Source organism: Nestor notabilis, unplaced genomic scaffold, assembly GCF_000696875.1.
Source record: "Nestor notabilis isolate BGI_N333 unplaced genomic scaffold, ASM69687v1 scaffold1460, whole genome shotgun sequence".
NCBI lineage: Eukaryota > Metazoa > Chordata > Aves > Psittaciformes > Psittacidae > Nestor > Nestor notabilis.
The window spans coordinates 3,091-15,650 of NW_009911361.1; the positions used below are offsets into that span (position 1 = coordinate 3,091).

At 36.8% G+C, this 12,560-nt stretch overlaps 1 protein-coding gene across 1 annotated transcript; it reads right to left on the bottom strand.

Annotated features, from left to right (window-relative positions):
• Positions 1-214: 214 nt before the first annotated feature.
• Positions 215-9,215, bottom strand: LYVE1 (lymphatic vessel endothelial hyaluronan receptor 1). The gene is made up of 6 exons (XM_010014244.1): positions 9,134-9,215; positions 5,027-5,186; positions 4,784-4,923; positions 1,991-2,290; positions 1,162-1,240; positions 215-401 (listed from the first exon to the last, which is right to left on the bottom strand). The coding sequence occupies exons 1-6, from the start codon at positions 9,213-9,215 to the stop codon at positions 215-217; spliced, it is 948 nt and encodes a 315-aa protein (XP_010012546.1).
• Positions 9,216-12,560: the final 3,345 nt, after the last annotated feature.

Here is a 12,560-nt window from a genome sequence, read left to right on the forward strand (position 1 = left end):
ATCATGGATTTTTTATTTCAAGTAAATAATATTCCATGTTCTTCTGCAACAGTATCTACAGCTAAAGATGTAATCATAAAAAAAAGCCCCAGGTTTTCATATGTTAAGATAGAGAAAATATTCATGAGTATTTATAATCACCCACGTTGAAAAACATTGTGAAGTTCAGTGCACTCCGTTTTATATTTCTGTCAAGCAGTGTACATTCTTCCACTTAAACTTCTGCTTCTAGACATTGTACTGTGGCCTCAGGCTTGGTTTTAGACTCTTCTATGTTTTTACCGTTATTCTTCGTTTCCTTCTCAGCGGCTTTGTCATTTGGTTTGGCCTCTTTAAGAGCAGTTGTTTCAACCATTTCTTTTTGCTGATTCTTGTTTGAAAATGGGAAGGTTTTCTTGTACCTTTGAATAGAAAAAAAGGATAGGAAAGCAGAAACACTGACATTGTTTGATAATATCACTCAAGAAATAAAGTGAAAAATATCTAGAATTAACTTTCTTTGCCTTACTGAAGCAAAAGTCTCACAGAGAATAGTGGCATGCTAGATCATTGTGCTTTTTCAAGCAGTGTGCTTTTTAAAGCAATATTTTTGTATTGTTTAAAAAACCAGACAATGTAATTCAGGATTCATGGTACGTAACAATAGAGCTACCTGGCTAGAATGTGAGAAATGCACACAGCTTTCAGATACAATTTAAGATGCACTGTCTTGAAAATCTTTACATATGACAAATGAGCTCAACCATTTTTTTTTTCTGAACACAGTCATAGTCCAAGAATAAAAACTTTCACCTTGAGTCTGACATAGAAAGAAACAAAAAGAAAACTGCATGAACAGACTTGTATACAAACAGACAGACACTTCAGTGTTGCTATTTGGCACACTTGGAAATGTTTCACACTGGGTATGATAGACTAATCAAAAATAGGCAATATTTGTCTTTGGTTCATTTTCTAAGGCAGGGAAAGTCAACAGCAACAATAAACTTTATCTGCATAACAAGGGGTTTAAGATTTTGTTCTTTGTGCTACACTGTTATGTCATTATCATTAATTCTCTGCTCTTTAGCTGTATATTTAAAATATTCACTGGTTGTATGCTAGGAGTTAATGCAGTCCAAGAGAAAAAAAAAAAGAAAAGAAAAAAAGAAAAAGACTTACTTTTTGATATAGCAGACTGCTAGTACAACTGAAATAATGAAGAAGATGACTGCCAGTACAAGAAGTGCAGTAGGGATACCTAGAGACAAAAGTGGGATAGGCACAGAGTTTTTATATGTACTTAATTCTGACTTTCTGAAGGCTAATGAGCACAAATCCAGATTCTTCTAAAAACAGCCTAGAGTAAGAAGTACATAAACATCAACTCAAGAAGACAGGCATTAGGAATCTTACAAGGTTAGTTATACTCCAGCTGATTTTTTTCAAAAGACTAAAATCAGGTATTTGGGTAATCCCTGACAGATGTTTGTCTAACCTGCTCACTGGAGGGTTTTTACAACTTGCCCAGAAAACACATCTTTACAGTTAGAATAGTTTTTCTCATATTTTGCCCATTTTTCAGTGGTTGTATATTAGAATTACTTATTCTCACCTCATATCTCAAGAACACCTCCATATTTGGAGAATAACAGTTCTTAAAACTTTCTTGGCTTCTTCTGTTTTTTAAGAGCCTGCTGAGTTTTCCATTACTCTGAGCACATGGTGTTTGCTAATACATTTCTCAGAAACGTATTCATCCCGAATCCCATTAACCAGAATGAGCTTCCATCATTTCATATTAAAATATTAACAAAAAGTATAAGATCTTACTTCTACTTTAAAATTATTTAAAGATCCTCTGTCTTATAAGCTTTGCTTTTGCAAAAACCCTAAGACTCATATTCTGTGGATGCTGGAGTAGCAAACAAAAATAACATTAAACAGTTTTGCTACTAACAACTACATAAGTAGCCCTTCTGATTAAATAGCTACCATAAATAGCCTTTACCTCCAAAGACAACAGCATCATTCTTAAAGGCGGCATGGGAAGTATAGTTAGGAGAGTCAATTGGTGAGTATTCCTCTGGCATTTTTGTAGTAGTCCTCTCGGTTGGTAGTATAGTTTCAGTTATACATATTACACGAAATTTTATATTTTTCAGGGTTTGTTCTGTCTCAGTCACATTGGGCACTGCTGTGATGTTCTCAGTCAAATCAGAGCCTGAAGACACAGTTAAATCCATTGGTGCACTTGATGAAGGTAGCATGGTTGTAGTTGGATCTGGTGTACATGAATTTATCTGAACATCTGCAGCAGGAAAAAGAAATATGTAGGAGTTCTGTTGGATGTTAGTTTTGTACTTACCGTACACACGTTTATTGAAACTCTTCCTCAGTCATTCCCTTCTGGAAATTATTATTTGTTTATTCACAAAAGCCTTACCCAAATCAGGCATGCCTATTTCAAACTGTGGCTACAACCCAGCTTACCCACATTTTATAATTACTCACATATAGTTAAACGCCTTCTTGAGCAAGCGCAATGTTCATTTTATAAATGCATACCAAGAACAAGATTCCCTAAAGAAGTACTTAGAATAATAACACATATAAAAAACAACAGGATGATCTCCTGCAGAGCAGGAGCCTTAACTGCAGATCCAAGATTAAAAAATATTTCTATTGTATTATATGTATGTTCAAAATATATGAGTGCACTGTTGATACTTGGAAAACTACTTCAATTTAATGGAAACAAAAGTAGCCCATAAAACTTTCAGGTAAACCAGGTACTAGCATGAGAGAAAAAAGTGACACAATTCTAATAGGGGCTAGAAAGAAACAAACTTCAGGCACACTCTGAAATTAAGTCATTTAACTGATGCGGATGTTGTCTCTGTAAAAATATGGGTGCAAGTGGACTTCTATATGTAAATGAAAAAGATGAGTTCTGAATCAGGCTCATGTGAAAATGTGAACTTTACTTTTCTAGTGAAGTTTTCTATATTCTGTAAAGCTATAAAAATTTCACTAAGGTAACAAGCAGATTACAACATAAATAACAGGGAAATGACGTAGGTATTGTTCTCCATGTGAATGCCCATGGGAAGCCTGATGACGCAGTTACATTCACAGAATAAAAAACTAAATGGCTTTTTACTTTTTCCACTACAGTTTTCAAGTGATTTTGGCATGAAGAAAAATTGACAGAAAAAGCTTCTGCCAAATATTTTTTGGTAAGAAACACCTAGAATAGGCACCAGTTAGGCAAGTAAGATAAAGCGCAGAATCAACCTGATGTTAAATATACATTATTTTCTAACCATTCAATAAGCTTAACTTTCTTCACATACTGTAATAGTAAACAAAGCAAATAATTTGGAATTACTTCCTACCTCCTTAGCATTAGCCAACCTACCCGGCATTTCTGATGCAGAATGACACGTATTTCATACACTGAAACACCATGTTGCATAGAAACAGAAAAAATAACAGTAACAATAGGAGCAGCTTCTTTTAGAGAATGTTGCCATAGTACTAATTCACCTATGCATTTGTCAATAGAAGCTATGGACTTTCTACAGAGAAAAACTAAGTTGGCCCAATCATGTCATTTTTAACTTCACAGGTCAAGTGGTAAGTCAGTATTTAATGGTGCTTTCTCTCTGTAGTGCTTTCTTACCAGCAGTCAGACACTTCATAAGCCAACTACGTGTATTACCTACCTTCATTCACTAAAACGGCCCAGGATCATGAAAAAAGTCTCACTGGGGAAGGCATGGCCTTTTCCTTAAGAGCTTTATCCTCAGTCTCGTAAGCTCCAATGTTCACAGCCACTAGACACTTAGATCTTTATATCATTTCAGGGGAGTATCTTGCATATCTACCTTTTTCCACTCTTTCCAACTCTTGTTCACCTATCTTTCCTGAAAAATGTCCGGATTTTGTACATAATCTCTTGTTCCTGTTATCTAAAAGTCATTGGCAAGGTCTAGGGACTGATAAGAAATAATTGCCTGAACCCGTATATATGGTCTAATTACTGGGATAGTTGTTACGTAATAACCATAGATATGGGACACCAGCAGGAACCCAATGCCTCTAGTTAAATACTTCGTTTTAGTTAATACCACACGAGTCATTAAGCAAAATACTGATCTATTGTGCTGAGATGATCTAACTTATATCAAGGCCCAAGTTCCATTGTTGTGTCTTCTATCAGGGAATAGACAGGCAAGAACTAGCAGGAAGGACAGGTCCTTTCACACGTGGGATGATGCATATTAAAGGAAGCTGTTTGAGTATACTGACAATAGATTGGGAATCTAGTTGTATGGTCTCTTGGCTGTTCTACCTCATATTTTAATTTAGTTTAATGAATAAATTTCCTTTAATCGTAAAACATTCAGCTTTTCCTGAAATACTCCATTGTGGTCATTTTGCAAGAAAACACAGACCACACACAGACAACCTGGATAAAGATTTGATTTACTGTCATTCAAATTAATGTGCCTAAATAATCAGAATGTATCAAGGGCATTGTCTTGATGTTACAGAATGGTAAAAGCAACTCTTCTTCAAGAGCTTTCATGGCAGCACCAAATTATTAATTTGGATTAACTGAAGTGACTATTTTGTATTTCTTGAAAGCTACAGAGCTAAGTGCAGCTTGACAACATTTAAGATCGGGGGGAAGGGCCAACAAATTACAAGAACTCGTTATGATTTTTTTCATGCAGATACTAAAAAATAATAAAACCCAAACCAACACACAGAAAATGTAGTTATCGTGCTTACATACCTGAGGAATTGAAGCAGTAAACCATAAATGTTTTGAAGGGTTCAGCATACCATGGCACTAGTCCAACCTTGCCCTTGCCACATTTCTTGTTGGATGTTATTCGAGGAATGACAACCAATCCATCTTTTACCCATCCATAGCTACAATGAAAAGATCAGTCCTTTAAATATTAGATTTATCGCCAACCTCAGATGTGTGTAGGTGTTCACTAAAGGTAACAAGACATTAACAGATGTCATATACCTGCACGTTTCGAAGCCATGTTTCAGAGCCTCTTCAACTTGGTCTTTACTTGCCAATTGTAGATTCAATTGATTACATGCATTACTTGCTTCTGAGAAATTCACTTTTTCCTCAAGATAAATTCCTACACCTCTGATCCTGCAAGGTGGAAGAATGGAACCTGTAATTCAGACATAAATATTCAAGGTTAGTTTCTGAATATTAACATTTATTCCTCCTGAAGAATTGAAGATCACATTAAACTGAATTTAACACTGTTAAAAGTTTCTAGCTTGAAGATAGTAGAAAACAAATTTCTAGCAAAGAAGACATACCTTAGAACATATTTTCTTAACACAATAATCTAAAGAGGTTTGGCTGTTACTAGACTAAAGGCACAAACAGTTGGCATTTGAGACATTACCTGGAGTCAGTTTCTTAATAAAGGCACTCTTACTTGTCATACATATTCATGCAAAATGGAAAGAGCAATCATACAAGGGTTTTTTTCCTTTTTTTTTTTTTTAATTAAAAAGGTGAAACTAACAGTTGCACTGCAGCACTGATTCTGTCAGTACACCATTCCTGCCACTATGAGTTCTATCAAAGATATTCAATATAATTTTTCATGGAATTAATATACCAATAAGAAGATACACCTATGAAGATTTGTCATTCATTATGTTCCTTATGGTTCCTAAACTTGTTTTTTCTTCCTAGCTGGCATGATGCTTCCACCCTTCAGTCACTGTAAAGTGTTTAATTTACTGAATGCTTGGCTGGCAGCAGGAAAAGAGGGGGTAGGCCAGGTGAATTTATGACTGTTTTCCCGTTTTTTCCTCCATAGGCAGTTCATCCAGCTTTTTTAGATAGCCAAAATGCGCACACTGTTCCTGACATGTGCACCAGGAAATGCAGACCTTAGGTCTGATTACACCTGCTTCTTTAGTCTGTGTTAAGGACACAGCATATAATTGAGGATTTGACAGACGCAAGGAGGAAGGACATTACTCTTTTGTCTCCATATTTCACCAGGAGCATATACTAGAAAACAGTTTTGGTGGGTTTTTTTGGAGCTACATACAGTAATTGCCATATTAAATGAAACATTTCAACATTTAATTGCAAACATTTCAGATAACCAACAGCCACAGGTGTTACCTCCTTGGTCAATATGCTTTTCAGGCTGAGTCCACACCAGGTGTATACACTAATGAATAACTCATAAAACTCTATGCATCAGAATACAGGCAATCCACAAACTCTCAAGGCAGGATGAAATGACTTAAATTTTTGGAAGAGCAATCATTGAATTATTAGGTGGATTTATGTCAGCAGCGATGAAGGCTGTGGCCTCCCATTAACACTTCTAGGTACGGTGTAGGTCGTCACATGGCAGGTAAGCCACTGAACACTTGAACGCTCTCCATAGCCAAATCATGCCCGCATCCAGCCCTGACTTGAGCATAAGACAAGCCCAAACATATTGCAGGAGGATGCAGAGAAGCCACGTTGCACAATAAAGATGCGTCTTTAGGTATCAAGGGCCTTACGTCTACCCAGATAGTCCCATTGTGAATCATCCTCATGCTGTCAAATTTCTTTCTTCCAGTCTGCCTGTCTTCATGAATGTCCTCTTGCATCTCTTCATTGTGGCCAAACTAGTCTTGTGCAGTGAAGTCAAACACTGGAGCAGGCTTCATAAAGAGATGGTCAATGCCCCAAGCCTGTCAGTGTTTAAAAGGCTTTTTGGACAATGCCCTTAACATGCTGTAACTTGTTCAGCCCTGAATTGGTTGAGCAGTTGGACTAGATGATCATGGCAGGTGCCTTCCAGCTGAAATAGACTGTTTTATTCTAGGTGTTCCACTGTTAAGTTTTCTTGATTCCTTTTTGCTAAGTCAACTCTCCCAGTCCTCACGAGAATCATTTCCGTTTTCCTGAATAACTCCCTGTCTTAAGTGCTGAGGCACATCCCACAATTCCTCTTAGTTTCCAAGACTCCTTTCCTCCTCTAGGGTTTATGCTTAATTACTACTTTTCATGCTCAGACTTCCCTCTTATCTCTTACTTAGCCAGTTATTTTCCTATCTTCAGATTTGAGCCAATACAGCTATTAAAAAATGTAATGTTGAGAACGGAATGACCAACTTTACCAATTTCAAATAAAGCTGAGCAGCTGAATGAATGGAATTTCCTGAAATCTAAGAAAGCTCCCTAGATACTTGTAAACTGCTGCAATCTTTAGTCATTCGAACATATACAAGTATTTTTACATGAGTATTGCATGATACATACTAATTGCATTATTGCATAGCATAATATAAAACTTTAGTACCAAAAAATTAAATCTTAAGTGATAAGAAACTGTAGGACATGGACCAAAACTGACCTTGGAATTTGCTAAGCCTTTTTAAAACAAAACAGTGAAGTAAAATAAATATTTTGGAAAAGTTACCAGTTTCAATCTAAATTCTAGGTGGTTTTACAGTGCGAAAAAGAAGTCCAGAAAGAACAACAGCCTCTTCAAGTCTTTTTATTTCTTCTTAAATCAGCTCTGAACTCTGTTCTAAAGATGGCTGAGTTTGTATGAGAGACAGACTAACTCTTGAGAAGCATATTATCCTTTTTGGCACACAAGCTGCACACAGCTATATTTTAAGCTTTGCTCCTTGTAGTTAATCTACAAATAACAGGACATTCTCCTCAGTATTTTGATCTTGTGTGAAAAATAAGTTTTATTGAGAAAGGTGGGAAGACCTAGACAGAAGAATCTCACAAGACGACAAAGTTGTCATAGGACAGGAAGAAAAGTGATTTTTGTAAGCTCTGGGTATTGGCTCTATTGTGCATTAGTTCTCTTGCTTTTTGGGGGAAGCTGTTGTTTCTATCACTTTGTCTTGCACCAGGCCCTCACTCTCATTTATTTGAGACTTTCCTTTGGCTTCTGATGTCAGCGAGCAGCAAGAATGAGGCTGTTCCACAAGGAAAGAGGAGTCAGGAGGTGAAGGCAACCACAGCACAAGCAGGAACAGTGCTCTCACTGGGACTGGGCACAGTCCCACAGTACCTGAACAGTGGTGGCAGGTTTCACTGGCAGCCCCAGAGAGAGCAAGACAATGAATCAGATGCAGGGGTCATCCAGAAAGTCCATCCTGGAGATAAGGCTACAAACAATTTCAACAGGACTTGAGCTGAGCATCTAATTCACTCAGTCCAGGTTTCCATGAGAAGCCTTTTAGCAGATCAGAAAATAAATTGTCTGCAACAATAGTGTATGCCCTTTTACACAGGTAGAACAAGCATTTACTCCTCGCAAATTACAGTGAAACATCTGGAAACATCTGATGTACATTGAGTTATCTGAAGATATCCTAGTAGCCTCTGCAGTTAGAACAGATTGCGTCAAGTGTGGAGTCTGAAGAAGACATTTGAATTTTACTAACATATAGAAGAAAGGAGTACTATATGACCTTGATTGAATGGAAAACAAAAAAGGTTCATATAGTAATATTTGAGGGTTGTCTAAGAACTGTGTGATAAAGTTGGTGTTGGCAATTCCCTATGTTTTCAAACAGATAGTTTAGACAAAATAGGAACTTTTGTACTGTATTAACCAGAGACAGGCAAGACTGGCCTGGAGATGAACAAGATCCCTCCATATGTTTCCTTCAATCTTGCAAATCAAGACAGTGTCAGGATGTTACCAAACTGGAGAAAAACACTTTACTTTAAAGATGGCATTTTAGCAGAGACACGCATAGTTTCATGCATGTTTTGCTCTTTGAGAATTGTACAAAACTGTTTGCTCTTGTAGTTTAAATATAAAATAAAATCACATTTCAATAGATCTGAACTTAATCCTAAATGCAATACCAGATCTTTAAAACAAGTGGTTCTGTAGCATTTATACCATAATGCTACAGCATTTAGACAGTAATTAAATTACACTAACAATGAAAGTTCCCCTAGTTTTCATTGCACTTTATTCACAAAACCCTGTGGTTTCCTGTGCCAGAAACACATTCACACACACTCTTCCCCCCCATTTTTGTTTGCAAATCTAGCTTTTTTTCCACGTACTTTACTGTTCAACTAGGAGACTTAAAAAAGTGGAAATTTACGTACCTGTTATGAAGTAATTTTGAGCCATGAATGTTGTAACCCAGACGAAAAACACTGCAGAGGTAGCTCCAAAATAAGTTGCCATTGTCACCAACTCAGAAAATTAAGAAATTCAAGGTGATTTGTCTCCTCTGCTAAGAAAAGCTAAGGTATTGATACTGTCAGATCACCTTTGAGGTGACTTCTTGAAAGCGACTTCAGCTGTCACTGCACTGCTTTGTAGAAAGAATGTCAGTGCAAACGTGTTGACTGTCCCACTCAAAGGTGAGGTCACTTAGTGGAAATCCCTAATCACCCTTTACACTTTCTTTCATGTAGGGCTTGCTGGAAAATTTAACTACTGCTGACTCAGAAAACACAGCTGAGGAAGGGAGATAAGACTGTTAGACTGCTAAGTCAGTAAACGCTTTGAAAGAACTTCTTCTTTTGCTATTTTTTCCTGTTTTACTGATTAACAGCTCATTACTCATGTTGTCTATTCATCTGGTAAATAAAACAAATTCTCCATTGTATCACAGCATGCCAGGCAGGAGTTTTCTTTTGGAATTGAAAAGCCATCCATTCCCCCATATCCTATGTGTCTTGATGTATTACTTCTACGTTCCCTTACCTTAGAGTTCCAATGCAAAAATAGGTACCAAACACAGAGATAATATGATACCTATTCTTGAACAGATTTGGAGATACACTACCATATATGGGGTTCCGGCTGCCTTTTGTGAAGTTGAAACAAATAGGGATTCCAATTGCCTCATTCAAAATACAGATGATCCTCATAGCTGTAAAAGAAAACCTTCAGGAAGTCTTAGCAAAGAAATTCAGGGGTTTTTTTTTGCAGAGATTCCAACAAACACAGAGCAGGAATCAGTTAGTTCCCTTTACTGTCAGTAGGATCAGCTGTATTTATGTTACTCCCGACACATGTTTGTTTAACCTGTTCTTAAAGACTTCCAGTGTCAAATTCCTAACATGCCCTCAAATGCTCTATTCCAGTGCTTCATGCTACTGTTAAAAGGTGTTCCCTAGTCTAAACTGACTTACCCATACCATGGTATAAACTTATCACTTCTTTTCCTGTTGGAAATGGACAAGGAAACCAGTTTATTCCCTTAAGTTTCGTAACAATCTTATATTTTTAAACAGTTACGCCTCTGCTCCCACTTTTCTTTCACATAAGAAACCCCAGCTTGCTCACTCTTTCTGTCTAGCTGAAGCCTTGCCAAAGCCAAGTACTGATTAATAAATTACTTTTCTAGCTTATACAGTTCAGAATGGTGTAAGCCTTTTTTTTTACAACAGGATGAGTTTGTTACATCATGTTCAGTTTGTGATTCAGTAAACTTCTAGATGTCCGATATCCCCAGACTGTTTTCAAGGTCCTGTAAACACAAGTGTAACAGTAGCTTCCTCTTTAAACTGTGGTTTCCATTGTAGAAAGTTCCTGCTTAATATATTAAGATAGTATTAGTTTTATATGGGCACAGACCCAATCTCTTACAGCAGCATATAACATGGTTATGAGTATACTAATAACCTAGACAGGTATCTACAGGGCCCAGCGGAGAATGCTGTGGGTTAATGAAATGATATCTCCTTAAGCAATAATAAATGAAAATTGGGTTGTGTTTGGGCTGCAGTTTGGAACTGAATGGTGATAAAGCTCCTTGAGGTCTTAAGACAAATTTCTTACTCCAATTTCTAGTCACTTCTTTATCGTGTTGTACTTACCTGCCTCTACAAAGTGATGGCAATCTGAAATACTCTAATCAGACTTACTCTCATTGAAGCAAGTTCTGAGTGGATTCACTTGCATTTACAATACGGGAGCTGAAACTAATAGTTATTCTGTGGCTCTCATAAACTACTAGATGGTGTCTATAAAACATTGAGAACATTAAAAAAATCTTACCATCTCCATGCTTACCTTGAACTGCTAAGTATTTCCTGCCATGAAATCAAAAGCTGAGTCCTACCAACTTTTAACACTTCTTGCCTATTATCCTCACTGTTGCAAAGTTCCTTTAGTCAAATTCTGTCCATGCTATTGATGTTTAGTAGGCTTTTTAGCTGCAAGAATGAGATAAACACCTTTGTAATACCAAACAAAAATATAAGCTCCTTCCTGTGGATTTGTAAGAGCAAACTACAGATTAGGAAATGGAGAAAAGAATTTTAGAATGATGAAGTGAGACTAAAATAAACTTTTTTTTCTTCTTCTTTTTTGTGTCAGTTTCTTCTTTTTTATATTTCCGCTGTTCCAAAACTGTGTGGAAGAATCAGTTACCTGGACTGTAACAGTACAAAAGGTCTTTAACCTGTTCGTAGGTCTTCATCATAATTTGAATGGTGAAAAAAGATAATTAAACATTCAGTATAAGGCTGCAATTGACCTAAATACTAAGAGTAACCCATAAGGAAAATTCCCAGCATCTCATGCCAGCATGCTTTAAAACGCTGATGAGGGTTGCTAAACAGAAAAGTTCTGATATAGAACAGACCTAACTGTTCTCTACAATAATTTCTAAAATTACTTTGAAGCCTGAACAAAAGGAAAGGAAACAAACACAAAAATGTTTATGTGGAAATACAAGTATCAGGGTGTTTTCCTGGTGACAGTAATTCTTTTCAGGGTGGTCATTGTCCAAGAGTTTTTCTCCCTGACACAGACCACAGAGATTCAGAAGTGACATTTCTGTTCTTTCTGGAAATAGAGCATTGTCTCCTTCCCTCTGGAATGGCAGTTCAGCTCCCCACAAAGCCCAGGCTCCCCAGACCTCTCAAGCCTACAAGAAGACAAAACAAAGAATCCTAACCTTTCACTCAGCCTCCTTTGGATACAGATTTCCCTTGTGGTTTTCCATGTTCAGCCTCCTCAGTGACAGGCAGCATCCCTCATAAGCAGGAGTTAAACTCTCCCCAGGATATTTCAGTTTCCTCTCTCCTCTTTCTAGGGTATGACAAGGATGACCTTGCTTACAGACACTTTCTCTATTGAAACAGGAGTTTGCTTCATCTACATAATTGTTCTGAAGAACTGAAAGACTAAGAACAAGATCTTTGATATGTATAACATGGCACTACACTATGCAGTATAGACAAGGCAGTATATATTTTATAAGAACATAGCCATTAATACTCAGATAGAGTGAATGCAAAAACCAAATCTTTAAAGTAGCAACACTGAGGATTTTGAAACCATACTTTTATTTCAAAACTCAAGTATGTGATACTATACAGTACAATACCAGCACACTTGTGCAAAATCTTACAATATTACAAATTTAAATATGATACACAAAAATAGTGCCCTTTTAAAATTCCTTTTACTAGAAACATCTGTGCTGTGCAGGAAAAACAATACACGTGTCTTGTTAAAGCAGAAAAATAAATATTGCACCTCAAGAAAACTATTTCAGTGTTAACAGCATAA

Bases quoted from the DNA above. Each gene is read 5' to 3' on its own strand.
- LYVE1 (XM_010014244.1), bottom strand. From the start codon at position 9,215: ATGGCAACTTATTTTGGAGCTACCTCTGCAGTGTTTTTCGTCTGGGTT. The intron at 1,241-1,990 runs GTAAAGGCTATT...TTTTGTCTCTAG, and splicing joins TGATGCTGTTGTCTTTGGAG to GTATCCCTACTGCACTTCTT. The intron at 402-1,161 runs GTAAGTCTTTTT...TTCTATTCAAAG, and splicing joins GCAGTCTGCTATATCAAAAA to GTACAAGAAAACCTTCCCAT.